This window comes from Nycticebus coucang, chromosome 8, assembly GCF_027406575.1.
Source record: "Nycticebus coucang isolate mNycCou1 chromosome 8, mNycCou1.pri, whole genome shotgun sequence".
Lineage (NCBI taxonomy): Eukaryota > Metazoa > Chordata > Mammalia > Primates > Lorisidae > Nycticebus > Nycticebus coucang.
Genome location: NC_069787.1, coordinates 92,469,070 through 92,491,330, shown reverse-complemented (window position 1 = coordinate 92,491,330; position 22,261 = coordinate 92,469,070). Strand labels below are relative to the sequence as shown.

The window sequence follows — 22,261 nt, the reverse complement described above, 5'->3', positions numbered from 1 at the left end:
AGTCTGGGTTTATTATGCTTGTTTTCTGCTTCTGTGAGGGCGGGCATCCTTGCCTGTGTCCTTCACCGACGAGCCCAAGTTCCTAGCACTGCGGGACACACACAAGGCGTTCGACCGAACTTTGTGGAGGGATGGAGGCCTAAATTGAGCAGAGATCGAGGCTAAGGTCATCGGGAGCCACGGGAAGGGCTCAGAAGCCACGCGGACCCGCAAAGAACTACCCTGGCTTTGGGCCGCGGAGGGGTAACTGCTCACGGTCACCCGGAACGCTATAAGCATTGACGCGCGTGCGCTGCCAGCAGCAACACCCGGGCGCCTGATTGGCCGCCACAAGCTCCCAGAAGTGGCATTGCGCATGCGCGCCCCTTCGCGCGAGACTGGTGGGAGTCTATGTACTCTGCAGGCTCTGTTGTCTGCGTGGCACCTCAGCTGCTCGTCCAGAGTGCTGGTTCCCGGAGCTCGGAATGTTCCCGGAACTCAATAACCTTCTCAACATCTCCCCTGACAGGGCGGAGCAGGTAAGATGTCGCTGGTCTAGAAGGGGGCAGTCCTGGGAGTGTAGCTGCAGACTGCATCCGGGACGCAGCGCACATGACCTGGTTGGGAAAGCGCGAGGACCTCGGGCAATGGGCGCCTGGGAGTTGTAGTTCGAAGAGGGCTGACCTCGGCCTGGGGCTGGAGACGGAGACAGGCCTGAAGGAGGGCTTCTGGACGGACCTTTTCGTATGTTTTCAGAAGTCGTGCGTGTTCTTAAAAGTTCCTAGGAAGCATGTCCCCCAATTGAGTTGGGTTACATTCACAGTCGCGTATTGAGGAACCTTGTGCTTGCTCACTGGTGTAGGGGGTATGGGTTCCAGGAGCTCAGAAGTGGTTAGGGAACTGACCCTAAAGAAAAGTTCGGTTCTCCGAGCTTCTTAACCACCTCGGAGCACTGGGCATGTCGTCATCAATGCATCCTCTTACGCTTCCTCCTCGAGGTCTCTAATGGAGCTGTTGGAAGCTGTAAGCAACCTACGTTGGATTGCATCAAGTCCGTCTTCAGCACCACAGCCCAGCCACTCCTTCTCATACTCTAAGACACCTCGAAATCTTTACCATTTTAATGCAGGGGTCACCTCTTTTAGGGGCATATCTTGTTTTGTATCATAACTTTTGTCTGCCTAATGAAATGATGGGCTTTTTCAGGCAGCCAGCCTATATGTGTGTAAAGCCTTTTTATGACTTCGTAGTGCCAGGCAAATTGTAACTCTCAGTAGATCTTTGTGGATTTTATAGTAGTTGCCCAGTAGTCTGTCCAAGCCTCCAGATGGCTCTGGTTACTTTGCCAATTACTACTGTCACTTTCAAAGCTCCCAGAGTGAGGGAACGGAGGATTCAGTGGGGCACTAGGGAATGACAGCACCGGCAGTAAACTTTCAAGGTCTAATACCCTGTTTCCCTGAAAATAAGACAAGGTGTGCTCCCAAAGACGTGCTAGGTCTTATTTTCAGGGGACATCTTATCGTTCCTGTAAGTAGGTCTTATTTTCGGGAAAACAGGGTAGTGTGATCTTTCATATCTTATAAGTGAAAAAAAACGTAAAGCCTAAGGTCACTTGGCAAGGAGGTGGCATGTATGGTACCTCTTGATCCTGACCTTCGCTGTCACTGACAGAAGTTGCCCTGCAGCAGGACAACCAGGCACTGCAGAGACCACCTTTAAAGTTCTTTTCAGGACTCTTCGTGATCACAGCTGTGCCATAAGCAGGGGCATTGGGAAAACTTTGCTATTGGAGGTCTCCATCAACAACTACTTCCTCCCCTCTCACCTACCCTACAGGACACAGAAGTGGCATCAGAATTAGAAATAGGAAGTTAGATCAGAAGACCTTTTTGAAGGTCCTTTCCAATTTTGGTAGACTAACTTTATTGTCATCTGATGGTAAAAGCAGCCTTGGTTCAGGCTCTAATTCTCCCTAAGGTAAGGTTACTAAGATGAAGAGTGAAGGCTGAGGTATGCTTACCTAACATGAGTAGCTTAGTCCTCATTACTTTAGTAATTAATTTTTCCATAATTTTGATTTATTTTCTTCTTTTTAGATAAACATAGCATATTTATCATTAAACATTATACTCTATAGGTGCAGAAATTTGGGGTGGACAGATTGATTAGATTTCTACACCAAGTTGACCTTTTTCCAAGTAATCTAATTCATCTTTTTGTTTTCCTTGTCACTTTTAGGGGAAACTGACTCTACTCTGTGATGCAAAGACAGATGGCAGTTTCCTTGTGCACCACTTTCTCTCCTTCTACCTCAGAGGTATGGGACTCATTGATGCAGTAGAAAAGAAACCCAAGGCAAAAAACAAACAAACAAATACCTACAAAAAACCAAACTGTTTTAGGAAGCAATGAGAATAGCATTTACTAGCCAAGGCTTTGTGTTTGGGTAATCAGGAGGCTATTTTATTAGGTAAAAGATTACTGGACCTTCTCGTACCCTCCCTGGCCCTGCTACAGAGTGGCATGTGCTCACTGTTCCCATGTTCTACCTTTCCCTTCTCCACCCACTGTGGCATCCTGATTTAGTTGCTCCTTAGTCCTATGTATCTTGGAATTTTTGGGCGCTCGATCCTATTGACACTTGGCTGTGTTAATAGATGTTTCCTAAAGAACATGATTGGCCAGGCATGGTGGCTCATACCTATAATCTTAGCACTCTGGGAGGCCAAAGTGGGAAGTGGGAGGATTACTTGAAATCAGGAGGGTTTTTTTTTCTTTTTTCTTTTTTTTTTTCACCCTGGGTAGAGTGCCCTGGCATCATAGCTCACAGCAACCTCAAACTCTTGGGCTCAAGCGATTCTCTTGCCTCAGCCTCCCACGTAGCTGGGACTATAGGCACCTGCCATAATGCCCAGCTATTTTTAGAGACGGGGTCTTGCTCTTGCTCAGGCTGGTCTTGAACCTGTGAGCTCAGGCAGTCCACCTGCCTTGGCCTCCTGGAGTGCTAGGATTACAGGCATGAGCCTCCGTGCCTGGCCCTAAAGTCAGGAATTTAAGATCAGCCTCAGCAAGAGGGAGACCCCAATTCTACTTAAAATAGAAAAATTAGTCAGGTGTGGTAGCATGTGTCTGCAGTCCCAGCTATTTGGGAGGCTGAGGCAGGAGGATCGCTTGAACCCGGATTCAAAGGGAGTTTGAACCCAGGTTCAAAAAGGAGTTTGAGGTTGCCATGAGCGAGCCTGAGGCTATGGCACTCTAGCACAGGCAACAGAATGAGACTCTGTCTCCAAAAAAAGAAAAAAAGAACATGGCCACTGCAGTTTACATATGGAAACAGATTAGAAAAAGAAAATAGCCAAAAAAAAAAAAAACAAAAGGCTCAGCACATGTGGATCAAGCGGCTAAGGCACCAGCCACATACACCTGAGCTGGCAGGTTCGAATCCAGCCCAGGCCTGCCAAACAACAATGACAGTTGCAACCAAAAAATAGCCAGGCATTGTGGCAGGCACCTGTAGTCCCAGCTACTTGGGAGGCGGAGGCAGGAGAATTGCTTGAGCCCAGGAGTTGGAGTTGCCGTGAGCTGTTATGCCATGGCACTCTACCCAGGGTGACAGCTTGAGGCTCTGTCTCAAAAAAAAAGAAAAAGAAAATAGCCAAATGAAAAAAAGACTAATTTATCAATGCACTCTTCTTGAGCATGGACTTTGGCAGGCTGGGGTATGAGCTACACCTTTATAGTTTGAAAGTGCTTTTTTCTTTCAGATGATATGATATGATCAGTGTTAGGAAAAGCAAGAGAATTATATTAGATTTAATAAGGTTCAATCAGATAGCTGGAGCTTCTTTATGCTTTTCTTATTTCCTGGATATAAGACTGGTTTTATCCAAGACTGTTGGATATACGACTGGTTTTACCCATAATAACTAAAAATAAAAACTTGAAAGTTTGAAAAAGAGGGTGGTGCCTGTGACTCAAGGAGTAGGGCGCCGGTCCCATATGCCGGAGGTGGCGGGTTCAAACCCAGCCCTGGCCAAAAAAAAAAGAAAGTTTGAAAAAGAAGCTAGAAAATTAGTTGTAGTCCTATATGCCAACGGTACACAGAAAAAAAGATATAATTAAAAAAACAGACAGCAATTTACCATATTTACAATAGAAAAAAATTAATTACCTAGTAATACATGGGACAGAAATACAGCTCAGAATTGGTGAAATGAGGCATATCTTAAATAAGAAAAAAAGTGCATCTTAGAATCCAATTGTGAATGTCAGGGTGCAAGGCCTCTGGGTCTCTAGATGTGCCTCAGTGCTTTTGCTTGAAGTGGTATAATGTCTATGAGACTGGTTATAAGCAGAGGATTTATTAAAAATCATTTTATTTTGTTTTCTAGCTAACTGTAAAGTCTGCTTTTTGGCACTCATCCAATCCTTCAGCCACTACAATATTGTGGGACAAAAGCTGGTAAATATATATATGTATTTTCTTTTTCCTGCTTCCTCTCTTTTCATAGGTAAGGGAAATATTTTAGGACTCTGTGGTGAGGACCCTGAGTGCATATGTGTCCCATGCACATGTGAGCATGGTCTAAGGTTGGGATTTCTTGTTTGGATCATAGAGAACTTAACAAAGGAGGGAAGAAGGAAATATTAGAATCCTAAATCCCTTCTCTGAGGGGCTATGGCAACATCTCAGAATGATATATTTTTTTATTTGTTTATTTTTTTTTAGACAGAGCCTCAAGCTGTCGCCTTGGGTAGACTGCCGTGGCATCGCAGCTCACAGCAACCTCCAACTCTTGAGTTCAAGTGATTCTCCTGCCTCCACCTCCCAAGTAGCTGGGACTACAGGTGCCCACCACAACGCCCGATTATTTTTTGGTTGCAGCCGTCATTGTTGTTTGGTGGGCCTGGTATGAATTTGAACCCGCCAGCTCTGGTGTATGTGGCTGGCGCCTTAGCCACTTGAGCCACAGGCTCCAAGCCAGCATCTCAGAATGTTTTGTTGAGAATTTATAGAATGAGACCTGCTTTGTAGATGTTAATTAATCAAAACCAGGCTGGGCACCTGCAGCTCAGTGGTTAGGGTGCTGGCCACATCCATCAGGGCTGGTGAGTTCGAACCTGGCCCCTACCTGCTAAAACAAACAAACAAACAGCTAGGCATTGTAGTGGGTACATGTAGTCCCAGCTACTAGGGATACTGAGGCAAGAGAATCGCTTCACCCCAAGAGTTTGAGGTTGCTGTGAGCTATGATGCTACGGCACTCTACCGAGGGTGACAAAGTGAGATTCTGTCTCAATAAAAAAAAAAAAGTAACCAGACCCTTCTCTACTGATTCTAGACAAGTTAAGGGTTTTTCCTCAGTGTGGGCTTTGATCTTAGTCCCACTGGGTTGGAGATTGTACCTTATTGTGCTGCTAAGTCTGGTGTCTGTTACTGCCTTTCCTTAAGCTGGGGCTTGAGATCCCATTTCAGGGAGAGGTACTTTTATTCCTTGCCTCCCACCTCATCAGATGTAGGCAGAAAAGAATAAGGTGACCAAGAGGCTGGTGAACTTCCTGACCTAGACTTGACCATTCCCTGTGACCAGGTAGACTTACTGCTTAGGAAAAAATGGGAACTGGGCAGCACCTGTGGCTTAGTGGGTAGGGTGCCGGCCCCATATACCGAGGGTAGCGGGTTCGAACCCCGCTCCGAGCAAACTGCAAACTGCAACAAAAAAATAGCTGGGCGTTGTGGCAGGCAAGGTCTCAAATCCTGTAGTCCCAGCTACTCAGGAGGCTGAGGCAGGAGAATTGCCTAAGCCCAGGAGTTGGAGGTTGCTGTGAGCTGTGTGACGCCACGGCACTCTACTGAGGACAATAAAGTGAGACTCTGTCTCTAAGAAAAAAAGAAAAAATGGGAACTGAAGGGATATGGGCTGGGTTTTTTTTGAAGTACTGGCTACCTCCTTCAGCCTTAAAGAAGGAGAAAAACAGGCCACCCATCAGCAGTGATGTTTAAAATGCCAGTCTTAGTGTTGGGCCAAGTTCTCTGTTGGGGAAAAGCAAATGAGGGAGTGAGAGTAGTAGACTCTTTCTTTCCCATCCTGTGCAAAGAAGGAAAAAGTTCCTGTGTTAGAGGTCAGGGTGCAACCTCAGGGAGAACAGTCATGTCAGTAACACATGTTGCTTTCCAGGTTTCTAAAGCATTTCTCTTGGCCGTAGCATCTGTATTTCTGGATGTGAAAGCTGTGTCCAGAGTGGCTGCTTTTCTTTTACCTTTGATTTATCATCAACATGGTAGGAATGTATGCACAGTACTTAGCATATCAAGTACTGGAGTATGAGCTTCTGTACTCAGGGCATATTATTATACTGAACATAAAAAGACTGGTAAGGAGAATGAATAAATGTGAAACTCAGGAGTCTTTCTCTGTCAGAGGTGGCTGTTGGAATGAATGGTGGTGGATAGTGAGGACATTGGGCATTTGGTATGTAAATATGCAATTGGGAGCTGGTCTAGGGGCATGGAGAGTCTAAAGCTTTCCGTGTGACTTGTTTCTGAGCAAATGGAGAGGAAGACTGCATATTTGGAATGTATCACTATCCCTCGGTTGTTTGTTGAAATGCAGATCCTGGGACCTACCTTTGTTGGAGATCTGAAGTTGGGCCCAGGGATCTACATTTCAATCACTATTGCAAGGGATTTTTAATTTGTTGGGTGTTCATGAAAAGTCATATTTAAGAAGCCCTCATCTAGAGCAGGACTAAATTTCTTCTTTTCCCTGTTTCTGTTTATTGTAAATAAAGTTTTTTTTTTTTTTTTGAGACAGTCTTACTATGTTGCCCTTGGTAGAGTGCAGTGGTGTCATAGCTCACAGCAACCTCCAACTCTTGGGCTTAAGGGATTCTCTTGCCTTAGCCTCCCCAGTAGCTGGGACTACAGGCGCCTGCCACAACACCCGTTTGTTTTTAGAGATGGGGTCTCGCTCTTGCTCAGGCTGGTCTCAAACCTGTGAGCTCAGGCAATCCTCCCTCCTTGGCCTCCCAGAGTGCTAGGATTACAGGGGTGGGCCACCATGACCCAGGCCAAAATGTGCTTAATTTTAAAAATACATGCATTTAAAAATGAAACTTTATATTACTTTTTTAAATTAAAAACCAGTATTGGGTAATCATAAAAAGATATACAGGATATCCATAATGTAGCCAATCGGATTGCCATATAGGGTATCCTATTAAATTGCACACCAACATTATGGATACCCTGCATAGACAAAAGAGTGTTGTGTGTGTGTGTGTGTGTGTGTGTGTGTATGTGTTTGAGACAGTCATATTATGTCACCCTCGGTAGAGTGCCGTGGCATCACAGCTCACAGGAACCTCAAACTCTTGGGCTTCAGTGATTCTCTTTCCAAGCCTCCCAGGTAGCTGGGACTACAGGCACCCGCCATAGTGCCTGGCTATTTTCTTCTTTCTTTTGTTGCAGTTGTCATTGTTGTTTAACAGGCTGGGGCCCGGTTCAAACCTGCCAGCCTTGGTGTATGTGGCTGGTACCCTAGCCACTGAGCTACAGGCGCCGAGCTATTGTGTTTTTTTTTTTTTTTTTAAATGTGACAATTAAATGTAGATGGACTTCTGAAACAGAATGAGGATTGTGGGTTGGGAGCACCCAGGGAAAAGATGACAAGGGCCCACATATAGAGTGGACAGGTACACTGTGGCAGAGTTTGAAATATGTCTCATGCTCTTTTATGAGCTGGCATCTGGCCTCTCTGATTTTCCTCTACAAAGCACAAGGCAGAGTACCTTAATCTCCTCTTTGTTGTGTTTAGGGTGTCAGCCTGACTGTGGCACGGGAACGTGGACAACTTGTGTTCCTTGAGGGTCTCAAATCCTCGATGGATGTCTTCTTCCAGGCTCACAAGGAACCACACCCCCTGCAGTTTCTCAGGTCAGTCAACCTGCAGCCCAGCCCAGAATTGCACACTTGGCAGGTAGGCTCAGGCAAGGTTGCTGTGTGTTTCCTTCTCTTCATGTGTAGCAGGACAGAATTGGCTTTAGAAGTTAGCACTTCACTTGGTGCAGCATTACTGAAAACTCTTGGCTCTTATTGTGGGGCTGAGGGTGTATGTTTGTGCCAAAAGCTACAGAGGATCATTTTCTGGAAGGATGGCAGAAGAAACATGCTTTGCTATTTCTTAACCCTGTCTCAGAGCCCTAGTAAACACCTTTGCTTTCTTGGCTTGAGACTGGGGTCAGCAAATAACAGGCTGTGGGCTAGTCACATGTTTTTGTAAATAACGTTTTATTAGAATACAGCCACATTCATTTGTTTGCATATTGTCCCTGGCTGTCACTGCCCTACAGAAACTAAGCTGAGTAGTTGAGAGAGATCATATGACCTGCAAGCCTAAAATATTTACTCTCTCAACCTTTGGGGAAAATGTTTTGTCCCTTTGTTTGGTATGCAGCAGTAGAGGTCTGAGATCAGCTTTCCTGCTTTTTGTCCTTGGTGAACATCAGCCACAAACTTAGCTCTGTGGAGCCTTCCCACTGGCTGTTATTCTTCCTCAACCACAAAGGAGTCCACACAGGAACTCTCCTCACTTTCTTCATCTCTCAGACACACCTATATGCAGTGGCTAGGAGGCCATGTTCCTTCACCCTGTGTATGTGACTGTACACACCTCTAGATTTCTTCATCAGAATGAAGCAGCTGGTAACACCTCATCATCCCAAGGTGTGAGGAGTTGTCCTTGTTGTTAGTGAAGATAACCCTACTTCAGGATTCAGGTGTATGAGGTAGTGGAGCAGTTGCCCTGGGCCCTGAGCTCTGTTTTTCACCTACTGCTGGGAAATGACTGCTGGGGGTAGTCACTGGAGAAGGTGGAGGTAGTTACGTCAGAAATGGGTTAAATCTGTTATGCTTGTGAGCAGCCCTTTATCACCTGAACTGCAGTTAACCTTTTTTCTTCTCTTTTCTTTCTTTTTTTTTTTAAGAGACATTCTTATTTTGTAACCTTTGGTAGAGTGCTGTGGCATCACAGCTCACAGCAACTTCCAGCTCCTGGGCTTAGGCAATTCTCTTGGCCCAGCCTCCAGAGTAGCTGGGACTATAGGTGCCCGCCACAATGCCCGGCTATTTTTTTCTTTTTGTTGTTGTTGCAGTTTGGCCAGGGCCATGTTCGAACCTGCCACCCTCAGTATATGGGGCCGGCGCCCTACTCACTGAGCCATAGGCACTGCCCGTTAACCTTTTTTTTTTTTCTTTCCTTTTTTTTTTTTTCAGAGTGAGACTACGTCTAGTTTGCCTAGTTTATTTATTTATTTTTAGAAACAGAGTCTCACTTTGTCACCCTTGGTAGAGTGCCGTGGTGTCCCAGCTCGCAGCAACCTCCAACTCTTGGGCTTAGGTGATTCTCTTGCTTCAGCCTCCCGAGTAGCTGGGACTACAGGCGCCCGCCACACTGCCCGGCTATTTTTTTGTTGCAGTTTGGCTGGGGCTGGGTTTGAACCCACCACCCTCAGGATGTGGGGTTGGCGCCCTACTCACTGAGCCACAGGCGCCACCCTGTTGCCTAGAGTGCAGTAGCATCACGATAGCTCACAGCAGCCTCAAGCTCTTGGGTTCAAGGGATCCTCCAGCCTCCTGCCACAATGCCCAGCTAATTTTTTCTAAATTTAATAGAGATGGGGTCTTGTTCTTGCTCATGCTGCTCTCAAACTTCTGACCTCAAGCAGTCCTTTTGCCTCTGCCTCCCAAAGTGCTAGGGTAATAGGCGTGAGACACTGTGCCGGGCTTTGCGGTTTAATTTTTTTTTTTTTTGAGACAGAGCCTCAAGCTGTCACCCTGGGTAGAGTGCTTTGGCATCACAGCTCACAGCAACCTCCAACTTCTGGGCTCAAGCGATTCTCCTGCCTCAGCCTCCTAAGTAGCTGGGACTACAGGCACCCACCACAATGCCCGGCTATTTTTTGGTTGCAGCCGTCATTGTTGTTTGGCAGGCCTGGTCTGGATTCGAACCCGCCAGCTCAGGTGTATGTGGCTGGTGCCTTAGCTGCTTGAGCCACAGACACCGAGCCTGCAGTTTAATTTTTTATAGCCATGTATGAACTTCCTGGGAAGGCTTCTCTTGCCTGTTCAATCCAATTAATCTTCTAGATCCCTTAAGCTCTTTTGTTAGAGAGCCTCTATGATTTCTCTTAAGCGCCCTATGGGCTAGTTGCTTATTTTTTTGACCCTCAGTATCTATCATAGTGCTTTGTACCTAATAGCTGCAGGGAATATTTGAATTGGAGTAAAACTTATTCTTGTTCCTATATTTGCCTGCTCTTTCCATCTAGATTGTGAACCCCTCAGTGCTAAGGACTATGATATATTTGCTTCTTTGCTTTCCCCAGTCCTTTTCTGTGGTGCTACTTGGTAGCTGAAAAAGTTTAGTAGAGAGAATGTACTCTGATGACTTGTCCTGTGTCTCCAGGGGGGCCGATCCTGGGAACCTGCAGCCACTGTTCGATTTTGTGAGGGAGGCCCTGAAGCCTGTGGACAATAGAGAGCCTGCATGGAGGTGCCCGGTGCTGCTGGTGGATGATCTCAGTTTGCTCCTGAGCCTGGGTGTGGGGGCGGTGGCTGTGCTGGACTTTGTTCACTATTGCAGAGCCACTGTGTGCTGGGAATTAAAGGTAATGATTGAACTACTTTCTGTGCTCCCACCTGTGACATGAAGAAGCTCAAACTGGTCCAGACCTCGCTTGCAATGATCTTTTTAGGTATTTGCATGAGATTTTGGCTTTACTCTGGCAGGCTTAATCCATCCACCCTGCTCTCTCTTTACTTGCCATTGCTAAAAAATAAAGCCCTTAGAAATAAAGAAAGAGTTGACTAGCACTGTGTTCCGTGGGGCTGGTCACATGTTCTGCTGCAGTTCCAGCTCTGCCATACATGGCCTCTGTGTTCCGGGGCAAGTTATTATTGTTCCTGAGTATATAGATCAGCTAAGATAATAGATATAACTACTTTAAAAGTTCTAAAGTTCAAGACAAGTATAGTATATAAAATATTACCTTTATTATAAAATTATGAGACAAAAATAGAGATTTTCTGTTTGTTTGTTTTTTTTGAGACAGAGTATTACTCCCTTGCCCTAAGCTGGAGTGCTGTGGCATCAGCCTAGCTCACGTCCACTTCAGACTCCTGGATTCAAGCCATCCTCCTCCCTTAGCCTTCAGAGTAGCTGGGACTACAGGTACCTGCCACAACATCTGGCTAGTTTTTCTATTTTTAGTAGACATTGGGTCTCGCTCTTGCTCAAGCTGGTCTCAAACTCCTGGCCTTAAGCGGTCTACTTGCCTCAGCCTTCCAGAGTGCTAGGATTATAGGAGTGAGGTACTGTGCCCATTGGCCAGGTCTATTTTCTTTTTCTTTTCTATTCTTTTTTTTTTTTTTTTTTGAGACAGAGTCTTACTTTTTTCCCCCTGGTCGAGTGCTGTGGCATCATAGCTCACAGCAACCTCAAATTCTTGGGCTCAAATGATCCTTTTGCCTCAGTCTCCCAAGTAGCTGGGACTATAGGCACCTGCCCATAACCCCTGGCTATTTTTTGTCTCAAACTCTTGAGCTCAAGTAATCACCCACCTCAGCTTCCCAGAGTGCTGGCATTACAGGTGTGAGCCACTGCACCTGGCTGGTCAGGTCTGTTTTCAATCCCCATGTTTCCGTGGGCATGGTAAGTCTCCTGTGTATATATCCTTTTAGAGGTTCTATGCCATTATGAACAAATTTGTATGTAATTTTTCTCTCTGTGTTTTTCTCACATTACTGGTAACTTGCCACCCATACTGTTTGGTATGTCTTTTTCATTTAATAATACACAATATATGTGCATATTTTGTTGTTCATTGCCTAAAAATAACACATGGACCTGCTTCATTCTTTTTGACAACTGGGTAGTATTTCTTTGAAAGGACTTATTGGGGGCTGGGCGCAGTGGGTGGCTCATGCCTGTAATCTTAGCACTCTGGGAGGCCAAAGGTGGGTAGATTGCTTGAGCTCACAGGTTCAAGACCAGCTTGAGCAAGAACAATACCCCATCTCTAAAAATAGCCGGGCATTGTGGCAGGTGCCTATAGTCCCAGCTACTGGGGAGGCTGAGGCAAGAGAATAGCTTGAGCCCAAGAATTTGAGATTGCTGTGAGCTATGACACTACAGCACTCGACCAAGGGCAACAAAGTGACACTCTGTCTCAAGAAAAGAAAGAAAGGATTGGTGGCATCGATAGCTCAGTGGGTTGGGTGCCAGCCATAATAAACAGCAGGGCTGGTGGGTTTGAACCCGGCCTGGGCCAGCTAAAACAACAATGACAACTGCAACAAAAAAATAGCTGGGTATTGTGGCGGGAACCTGTGGGGAAAAAAAAAAAGATAGAGTGGCGCTGGCCCCATATGCTGGAGGTGGCAGGTTCAATCTCAGCCCTGGCCCAAAACTGCCAAAAAAAAAAAAAAGAAAGGACTTATTGGCTGGTTGTGGTGGTTCATTCTTGTAATCTCAGCACTCTGGGAGGCTGAGGCAGGAGGATCTTTTGAACTCAGGAATTCGAGACCAGCCTGAGCAAGAACATGAGCAAGACCCCGTCTCTAAAAATAGGGCATTGTGGCAGGTGCCTGTAGTCCCAGCTACTCAGGAGGCTGAGGCAGAAGGATCGTGTAATCCCAGGATTTTTTTTCTTTTTTGTTGAAACAGAGTCTCGTTATGTCGCCCTCAGTAGAGTGCTGTAGTGTCACAGCTCACAGCAACCTCAAACTCCTGGGCTTAAGCTATTCTCTTTTTTTGTTTGTTTGTTTGGTTTGCAGTTTTGGCTGGGGCTGGGTTTGAACTCACCACCTCTGGTATATGGGACCAGTGCCCTATTCCTTTGAGCCACAGGTGCCGCCCTTTTTTTTCTTTTTTTTAAGAGACAGAGTCTTACTTTGTTGTCCTCGGTAGAGTGTCGTGGAGTCACAGCTCACAGCAACCTGTAGCTCTTGGATTTAGGTGATTCTGTTGCCTCAGCCTCCAGAGCAGCTGCCTGCCACAATGCCTGGCTATTTTTTTTGTTGTTGCAGTTTGGCTGGGGCCAGGTTTGAACCTGTCACTCTCGGTGTATGGGGCCAGAGCCCTACTCACGGAGCCACAGCTGCCGCCCATCTATTCTCTTGCCTCAGCCTCCCAAGTAGCTGGGACTACAGGCTCCTGCCGCAACGCCTAGCTATTTTTTATTGCAGTTGTCATTGTTGTTTAGCTATTCCAGGCTGGATTCGAACCCGCTATCCTCAGTTTATGTAGCTAAGGCTGTAACTACTGTGCTACAGGTGCTGAGCCTTTTTTTTTTTTTTTTTTTTAAGAGATAGAGTCTCACTTTATTGCCCTTGGTAGAGTGCCATGGCATCACACAGCTCACAGAAACCTCCAACTCTCTTGGGCTCAGGCGATTCTCCTGTCTCAGCCTCCTGAGTAGCTGGGACTACAGGCACCTGGCACAATGCCTGGCCATGTTTTTGTTGCAGTTTGGCTGAGGCCAGGTGTGAACCCTCCACCCTCAGCACATGGGGCTGGTATCCTACCCACTGAGCCACAGGTGCCGCCCCGATCCTTTTTTTTTTGAGACAGTCTCACTATGTCACCATTGGTAGAGTGCTGTGGCATCCCAGCTCACAGCCACATCAAACTCTTGGGCTGAAGCAAGTCTCTTGCCTCAGCCTCCCAAGTAGTTTGGAGTACAGGTGCCCACCACAATACCTGGCTATTTTTTGTTGCATTTGTCATTGTTGTTTAGCTGGCCAGGGCTGGGTTTGACCCTGCCAGCCTTGGTGTATGTGGCTGGTGCTGTAACCACTATGCTATGGGGACTGAGCCTGAACCCAGGATTTTGAGACTGTTGTGAGCTAGGATGACATCATGGCACTCTAGCCTGGGTAACAGAGAGACTCTTTCTTAACCAAAAAAAAAAAAAAAAGAATGAAGGAAGGAGTTATTATTCAAACTGTCATTTTCCAGTGGGGTTGACTGGCTTGGCTAACTCCTGCTTGCCCTTCAAGACTCAGCTCAGATATGCCTAGCTCCTATCTCCTCTTCCAGGCCAGGTAGGATGCCTCTTCTTTGTATTCCCCCAGAACCCCATGCTTTTCTCTTTCTTGGTATTGTCATCCTATATTGTCAGCATCTATCTGTCTCCAGAGCCTCCATCCCTTATTCCTTAAACCTAGTGTGGGGTTTGGTACACAGGAAGTGCACAGGAATATTTGACTGGATGAATTGGTGCCTGGCAGAATAGTGATCCTTTAGAACATTCAAGAATTCAAGAGTGAGCTTATTTTGAAGTCCATAGGGTGAGCTTAGATTTAGATGAATTGAGCTGGAAGTACAGGTTGGATATAGTGGTGAAACTGTCCCATAGATGATTGGGTTGAGGGTCCTAGAGCCCAGGTATGAGTTTTCTCCCCAAAGGGGCTGGTTGTGGTGGCAGCAGGGTAGCTGATCTGTGAAAGGATGTGCAGGGGATTAGAGACACCAAGAGTCAGTATTCTGACTGTGGGTGTCCTTTCCAATAAGGAGGTTTCTATCTTGTATCTGATGCAGGGTAATGTGGTGGTCCTTGTGCATGACAGTGGAGATGGTGAGGACGAGGAGAATGACATCCTGCTGAATGGCCTCAGTCATCAGAGCCACCTGATCCTGCGGACTGAGGGCCTGACCACCGGCTTCTGCAGGGACGTACATGGGCAGGTATACAGGGGCTGAGGTCAGGGGCTCACTGGGCAACAGGCTGCTGACCCCTGTGTCTTTGAGTCCAGACTGCACAGGGGATTATTGGGCCTGAGGGATTATCTGGTTGGGACATTCAGAAATTGTGTGACTACAAGGTAGGGACTTGCTCCAGATGGTGTTTTGCTTCATGGACCAGCACACATTTTCCATGGTGGTACCATATGCGACCAGTGGAGCTCTCTGAAGAGGAAACAGCTGTCTAGAGTGGATTGCAGGGGCCATGCAGAATTCCCCTGCAGTATGACAGCAGGCTTTGTATGCTCAGGTCAATATCACTCCTTTTAACATAAAGACTAGGGCCGGCCATACCTATGTATGAGGTTGCTGCTACTTCTTACCAGAACATTTGGAATACTTAGGTAGAAGCTGAGAGTGCTGCCCTAGAAGTGGAGCCAGGTTCTACCCTTCTGAAGAGGCTGCTATGTGGTTCTGTGCCTTCTAAATCTTCTTTTGTGGAATCCCTTGAGCTTCTTCTATAGCTTCTAGTTTGAATACTTTTGACCCAGTAGGGATGGTTGGGAGTCATGGCCCAGAGTCACTGAGAGGCAGATGTGGCGAATGAAGCAGAGGAGCAACGCTATCTATGGTGCCTGTGGTGCAGCATGAGGACATGAAGAGAGGGTGTGCTGAACAGCTGCGGTCCCGGCCAGTCCCCCAGAGCATTTTAGTCAGTGGAAATAGTGTTAAAAAAAACACTATGTCACCCTTGGTAGAGAGCCCTGGTGTCACAGCTCACAGTAACCTCAACCTCTTGGGCTTTAAGTGATTTTCTTGCCTCAGCCCCCCAAGTAGCTGGGACTATAGGTGCCCGCCACAATGCCCAGCTATAAATGTACAAATCTTAATGTGATTTTCAAAACTGGTCTAGCCAACAAGTATAAAACCATGCATAGAAAAGAGACTAAAGGGAAATCATAAAACACTAATTGTTTCCTTTGGAGAACTTTTCTTTCTCTCTCACATTTTATGTAAAGAGCAAATAAGGCTATTATAATGTAGTAGGAAACCTTTATTTTTAGTTAGCTGGTTATTAGCTTAGTTTTTCAAGTTGGTCCCATTACTAGATGGCATGTCTGACTGTGCTCTCATAGAACCCTCAGTTGAAGGTCACAGAGAAGGCAAGGTGGGGCACACGACACAGCATGTGCTCAGGTAGCTGCTCCTCTTTATTCCTCTCTCTCTCTCTAGCTGAAGATCCTATGGAGGAGGCCATCACAGCCTACAGCCCAGCGGAATCGGAGCCTCATTTACCAGTATAAGATACAGGACAAGAATGTGTCCTTTTTCGCCAAAGGAATGTCTCCTGCTGTTCTGTGACCTGATTTAGGGGAGCTGAAGCTACCTTGGACTATTCTCAGATGTGGAAGATAAAGCAACCTAGCAGGAATGGGTCTTGACACCTTTGTAGTAGTATTTCAGGCTGGGCTGGTAACTCTGCTGTGACTCAGGGAGGGTTGAATGATGCAATAATGGTATGTAAACCTTTGCTCCCCTGGGCCCTGATCAGAAACAATGAGGAATGCATGACCTTGCCTCTGCTTAGAGACAGGCTGGATGTTGAACTCCAGCAAAAGGGGTCCTTTGGAGCCTTTGTATAAATATGATTTAGCCCCAACTGCCCATTTTTGGTCATTGTGCCTTTTAGAGCCAGAGTGGGTGAGAATGTGCCAACTAGGAGATAGTCCTGGATGGTAGGTGTCCAAGGTGACAACTAGAATAATCATGGCTAGAATAAAGTAAGTTCCCACATCGGGGCTTCCTGTGGGTTTTCTCTTTTAATTTTTATCTTCATCCTGCAAAGATATTTTCCTTTCAAGTACAGTGAAGAAATAGGCTTAGAGAGGTTTAGAAGAATACTCAAGAATGTAGAGCAGGCTGTAGGTAACGAGACTTGACTCTGAAGTCCACCTTCAGCTTCTGTTGCTGTGGTGCATTGCCCACAGGCTCATGAGTCTAGGATGAGTCCTAGCTATCAGTGATCTAGCACCAGTGCCTTGGTCACATGAAGCCCTGTAGAGGGCACAAGTATATATGGCCTTTGTGAGAGGGGTAAGGGATGTTCTTGCTGTCAGGTAGGATGGAGTCTGTGAGGACTGCAGAAGGTGAGCTCTTGCCCCAGCATCCTGTAGATGACAGCTGGTTTCACTCAGTCCTTCAGTCAAGGTCACCTCAGAGTAGACACCAGGGGTATTTTGGTATGTAAATTATACCACAATGATTTTTATCTTAAAAATAAATAATATGAAAAAATAATGTTACTTTGACATATAATGAAGAACTTTTAGCTCTATTGCTTTTATTTATTTTTGAGATGGGAGTCTCACTATGTTGCCCTTGGTAGAGTGGCATGGCATCATAGCTCACAGCAACCTCAAACTCTAGGGCTTAAGCGATTCTCTTGCCTCAGCCTCCCAGTAGCTGGGACTATAGGCACCGATTTTTTTGTTGCAGTTGGCCCCAGCTGGTTTTTTTTTTTTTTTAATAAAAACAACACCAAATAACACCATTTATTATCATTTTGAAACAACATAAAGGTAATCACAGCAACACCGACAAATGTTTCAGAACTACAAAACCAACACAGTATGCCTCCAAATCCGGTACTGCCCTTTCAACAATTTCTCACTTCACTGGTCATTTCTAGTTGGAGACACTTTGTAGCAGAGTGATACTATCTCCTGTTACTATCTCCTGATACTATCTCCTGATCCGACCCAGTTGTTGTTTTCTTGACTTTGTTTTACAATGAATCTCTTCAGCATCATCTAATACAAGGTTCATATACTCATCAAAACCAATGATACAGCCAGCCCTCTATCCGCATATTCACTTGCTCATAGAGCCACACCTGAATCCGGGATCTATTTTGTAAGTATCTGAAGATGAGGTTGATGGGCTGCACCATCACCTTCTGCACTTTCTGGCCCTGGCTGCGGTACGCCATAGCAGAATCTCACAAAGACCACACTAACCCCCCGGCTGGTTTTGAACCCGCCAGCCTCGGTGTATGTGACTGGGGCCATAATCACTGTGCTATGGGTGCCGAGCCAGCTCTATTGCTTAATTTTAACTTTTTAAATTTTTTTATTCACTTTTATTCATCATTTATTGAGACAGTCTCACTTTGTCACCCTCAGTAGAGTGCATGGCGTCATAGCTCACAGCAAGCTCAAACTTTTGGGCTTTAGTGATTCTCTTGCCTCAGCCTCCCTGGTAGTTGGGACTACAGGCATCTGCCACAATGTTTGGCTATTTTGTTTGTTTGTTTGTTTTTTAGCAGGCCTGGGCTCAGTTCGAACCCACCAGCCCCAGTGCATGTGACCGGCGCCCTAAGCACTGAGCTACAGGTGCCCAGCCTTTTTAATTTTTAATTTTATTTATTTATTTTTTCTTGAGACAGAGTCTAACTCTGTTGCTCAGGATAGAGTGCAGTGGCATCAACCTAGTTCACAGCAACCTGAAACTTTTGGCTCTTGCCTCAGCCTCCCAAGTAGTCTACCATAACGCCCAGCTAATTTTTCTATTTTTAGTAGAGATGGGGTCTCGATCTTGCTCAGGTTGGTCTTAAACTCCTGAGTTTAAGAGATCCTGACTATCATGTAGATTATCCTACTGAAATAGCTGCTTTTATTCTCAAAATATTGCAGACTTGGCTCAGCGCCGGTATCTCAGTGGTTAGGGCACCAGTCACGTACACTGAGGCAGGCGAGTTTGAACCCAGCCTGGGCCTGCTAAACAACAATGACAATTACAACAACAACAAAAAAAGCTGGGCATTGTGGCAGGTGCCTGTAGTTCAGATACTTGGGAGGCTGAGGTAAGAGAATTGCTAAAGCCGAAGAATTTGAGGTTGCTGTGAGCTGTGACAGCATAGCACTCTACTGAGGTGTGACATAATGAGACTGTGTCTCAAAAAAGAAAAAAAATTGCAGACCTGATAGAATATTTGAAAATTGTGAGAATAATTGAGAAAGTAGTTATTAAAGAATCTAATGATTTTGGGTGGTGCCTGTGGCTCAAAGGAGTAGGGTGCCAGCCCCATATACTGGAGGTGGTAAGTTCAAACCCCGCTCCAGCCAAAAGCTAAAAAAAAAAAAAATCTAATGATTTTTTGATATCTGTATTTTTTTTTTTTTTTTTTTTTTGTAGAGACAGAGTCTCATTTTACTGCCCTCGGTAGAGTGCCGTGGCATCACACGGCTCACAGCAACCTCCAGTTCTTGGGCTTATGTGATTCTCTTGCCTCAGCCTCCCAAGCAGCTGGGACTATAGGCGCCCGCCATAACGCCCGACTATTTTTTTGTTGTTGTTGCAGTTTGGCCGGGGCTGGGTTTGAACCCGCCACCCTCAGTATATGGGGCCAGCACCCTACTCACTGAGCCACAGGTACCGCCCTTGATACCTGTATTTATGTAACTTTTATTTGAGCTACAGTTCATAGAAGAATATGATACGGATTTTACTATCATATTTCTTTACTTTGTTTATAAATGCTTTCACTAAATTTTTTATGTGTTTAGTGACTATTTAGCATTTTATGGTATCATTATATTCCAGTTTGCTTAGCTATTCTCTGGGCTCCTAGGTTCTGGTTTTTACGGTTATCAATTATGTCATGAATTTTTTTTTTTTTTTTTTGTAGAGACAGAGTGTCACTTTATGCCCTTCGGGTAGAGTGCCATGGCATCACACAGCTCACAGCAACTTCCAACTCCTGGGCTTAAGCGATTCTCTTGCCTCAGCCTCCCGAGTAGCTGGGACGACAGGAGCCCGCCACCATGCCCAGCTATTTTTTGGTTGCAGTTCAGCCGGGGCCGGGTTTGAACCCACCACCCTCGGTATGTGGGGCCGGCGCCTTACCGACTGAGCCACAGGCACCTCCCCTTATGTCATGAATTTTATATACTGTTTGTATTTGGGAGTGGGGACAACTACTTGTTTTCTTAGTATGTTGACAAAAGGGGTCTCTAATGGAGGAAACTATCAACACAACTGAGAGGTGATATATGTAGAATTAGACCATGCTAAATGTTATAAATAAAACAGACGAGGGCTAGGCCGAGTGGCTCATACTTGAAATGCTAACACTTTAGGAGGTTGAGGTAGAAGGATTGGTTGAGGCCAGAAGTTCAAGAGCAGCCTGAGCAAGAGCAAGACTCTGTCTCTACAAAAAATAGAAGAATTGGCTGAGTGTGGTTAGTCCCAGCTACTTGAGAGCTTGAGGCAGGAGGATCCCTTGAGCCCTGGAGTTCAAGGCTGCAGTGATCTATGATGACAGCACTGCATTCTAGCCAAGGCAACAATGAGACCTACCTTAAAAAAAACAACAAAAAAACAAAATCAGTGTTTAGCAGAACTGTTCATATTTTGTTGTCAGTAGTAAATTTAAAGACAAGATGGCTGTTTTCTCCAGTGCATGAAACATACCGTACTTAATATACCTGCAACTAAGTGTTAAAAATTATATGCTCTGTAACTCTATACTGCTAATATTAGAACTAAAAATCTTTCAAAACAACAATGCTTAATGCTTATATTAGTGTGGATTTGTCAGCCTCTATGTAATCTGTAATAATATGTATAGCAGGGAGTAAGAAGAGTTGCACAATAAATGCCTTCAAAGGCTATTTCTTAAAACTGTTAAAAGGGGATAATGGTATTTCAACTAGTTGTCAGCAAGTGACAATACATTCTACTACAAATACACTCTTGTTCTTCTAGCTTTAGACCACACGAAAAACCTGGGTGCTTCAGAGTGTGGGATAAGAGAAGGGAACACTACACCTGTGTCATGGATGAACTAAAGACTTTGCCTGTTCATTTTTTAAATAATATTTTCAGGTCCTTTGCTTACCAAAGGAAGCCCAATTTCACGTAAATGTTTTGAGAACTGTGTTTAACTAAATGCAAATGAAAAATAAAACAAAACAAAAAAAATAGGCGGGTGGCGCCTGTGGCTCAAGGAGTAGGGCGCCGGTCCCATATGCTGGAGGTGGTGGGTTCAAATCCAGCCCCGGCCAAAAAAAACCACAAAAAAATAAAAAATAAATAAAAAAAAAAAAATAGGCTTGGTGCCCATAGTTCAGTGGTTAGGGTGCCAGCCACATACACCTGGGCTGGTGGTTTCAAACCCGGCCCAGGCCTGCTAAACAACAATGACAACAAAAAAATAGCCAGGCATTGTGGTGGGCACCTGTAGTCCCAGCTACTGGGAGGCCGAGGCAAGAGAATCGCTTAAACCCAAGAGTTTGAGGTTGCTGTGAGCTGTGACAACCCCAGGGTGACAAAGTGAGACTCTGTCTGAAAAATGTCTATATATAAATAAAAAAAAAAGAGAGAGAAAAGGGCAAAGAAAAGTGAAAAATGATTAGAGTATACTCCCTAAAGCAGAACTGCTGAATTATAGCATGAACTGGTCCTCAAACCTATGAGCTTGTTCTTCAGAATGATGGACCCAGTTAACAATGATATGTAGGTTTTCTTCCACCAACTGCAGATTTTGCTTATATTTTTATTTATTTAATAGTGGTGCAAAGTTGCATGAAAATAGTCATTTTTTAAATGACTAGGATGTTAATTTTCTCAGTGTTTTCCCATGTGTGCAGAATTTGTTGTTCTTGCTTATTGATCAAAACCTGGTATCAACCTGATTTTATTAATTCTTTGTAATATTTTGGAAAGTGAGACTTTATCATTGTCTTTATGGATATTTTTCTATAGTTTTTAAATTTGGTTTTCAGGCAGTGTTTGTTTATATTCAGATATTCATCAGTTCAAGAATTTTTCTTTTTTTTTTTTTTTGAGATAGGCTCTCACTTTATTGCCCCCAGTAGAGTGCTATGGCATCATAGCTCACAGCAACCTTGGACTCTGGGTCTCAAGCGATTCTCTTGCCTCAGCCTCCCAAGTAGCTGGGACTATAGGTACCTTGCCACAATGCTTGGCTATTTTTAGAGGCAAGGTCTCCGCTGTGGCTCAGGCTGATCTTGAAACTATGAGCTTAGGTGATCTGCCTTCCTTGGCCTCCCAGAGTGCTGGGATTACAGGCATGAGCCACCGTGCCCAGCCTTAAGAAATATTTATTATTCATTTTGAGACAGGATCTCACTTTATCACCCTTGGTAGAGTGCCCTGGTATCATAACTCACAGCAACCTCAAACTCTTGGGGTCAAGCAATTCTTTTAGCTTTGCCTCCCAAGTAGTGGGGACTACAGGCACCTGCCACAATGCCTTTCCATTTTTAGAGATGTGGTCTCATTCTAGCTCAGGCTGGTCTGGAACTCGTGAGCTCAGGCAATCTGCCCTCTTCAACCTCCCAGAATGCTGGGATTATAGGCGTGAGCCACTGTGTCTGGGCCTTAAGAAATATTTTTAGAATACTTGTTTTACGTAAGGAGTTTGTAAAGATTAAAAACAATCCTAGGCTGAGGTGGAAGGATTGCTTCAGCTCAGGAGTTCAAGACTCGCCTAAACAAGAGGAAGACCCTGT

At 45.2% G+C, this 22,261-nt stretch overlaps 1 protein-coding gene and 1 pseudogene across 4 annotated transcripts; one reads left to right on the top strand and one right to left on the bottom strand.

The window, feature by feature from the left end:
* The first annotated feature begins 364 nt into the window (after nucleotides 1–364).
* ELP6 (elongator acetyltransferase complex subunit 6) lies at nucleotides 365–20,688 on the top strand. 4 transcript variants are annotated; one of them, XM_053600521.1, is made up of 7 exons: nucleotides 365–518; nucleotides 2,221–2,299; nucleotides 4,374–4,444; nucleotides 7,800–7,918; nucleotides 10,449–10,650; nucleotides 14,583–14,729; nucleotides 15,960–20,688. In XM_053600521.1, exons 1-7 carry the CDS (start codon nucleotides 465–467, stop codon nucleotides 16,086–16,088), a joined length of 801 nt encoding a protein of 266 aa, XP_053456496.1. In that variant the 5' UTR covers nucleotides 365–464; the 3' UTR covers nucleotides 16,089–20,688. The 4 variants fall into 4 exon arrangements, with proteins under 4 accessions (XP_053456496.1, XP_053456499.1, XP_053456497.1 ...); XM_053600522.1 differs by lacking the exon at nucleotides 365–518 and adding an exon at nucleotides 667–740; XM_053600524.1 differs by lacking the exon at nucleotides 4,374–4,444 and having other exon boundaries at nucleotides 503–518.
* LOC128592540 (small nuclear ribonucleoprotein E-like) lies at nucleotides 17,412–17,715 on the bottom strand (annotated as a pseudogene).
* Nucleotides 20,689–22,261: the final 1,573 nt, after the last annotated feature.

Coding starts and splice junctions, on each gene's coding strand:
- ELP6 (XM_053600521.1), top strand. CDS start 465: ATGTTCCCGGAACTCAATAACCTTCTCAACATCTCCCCTGACAGGGCG. Junction 2,300..4,373: donor TCTCTCCTTCTACCTCAGAG/GTATGGGACTCA, acceptor TTTGTTTTCTAG/CTAACTGTAAAGTCTGCTTT. Junction 14,730..15,959: donor GCAGGGACGTACATGGGCAG/GTATACAGGGGC, acceptor CTCTCTCTCTAG/CTGAAGATCCTATGGAGGAG.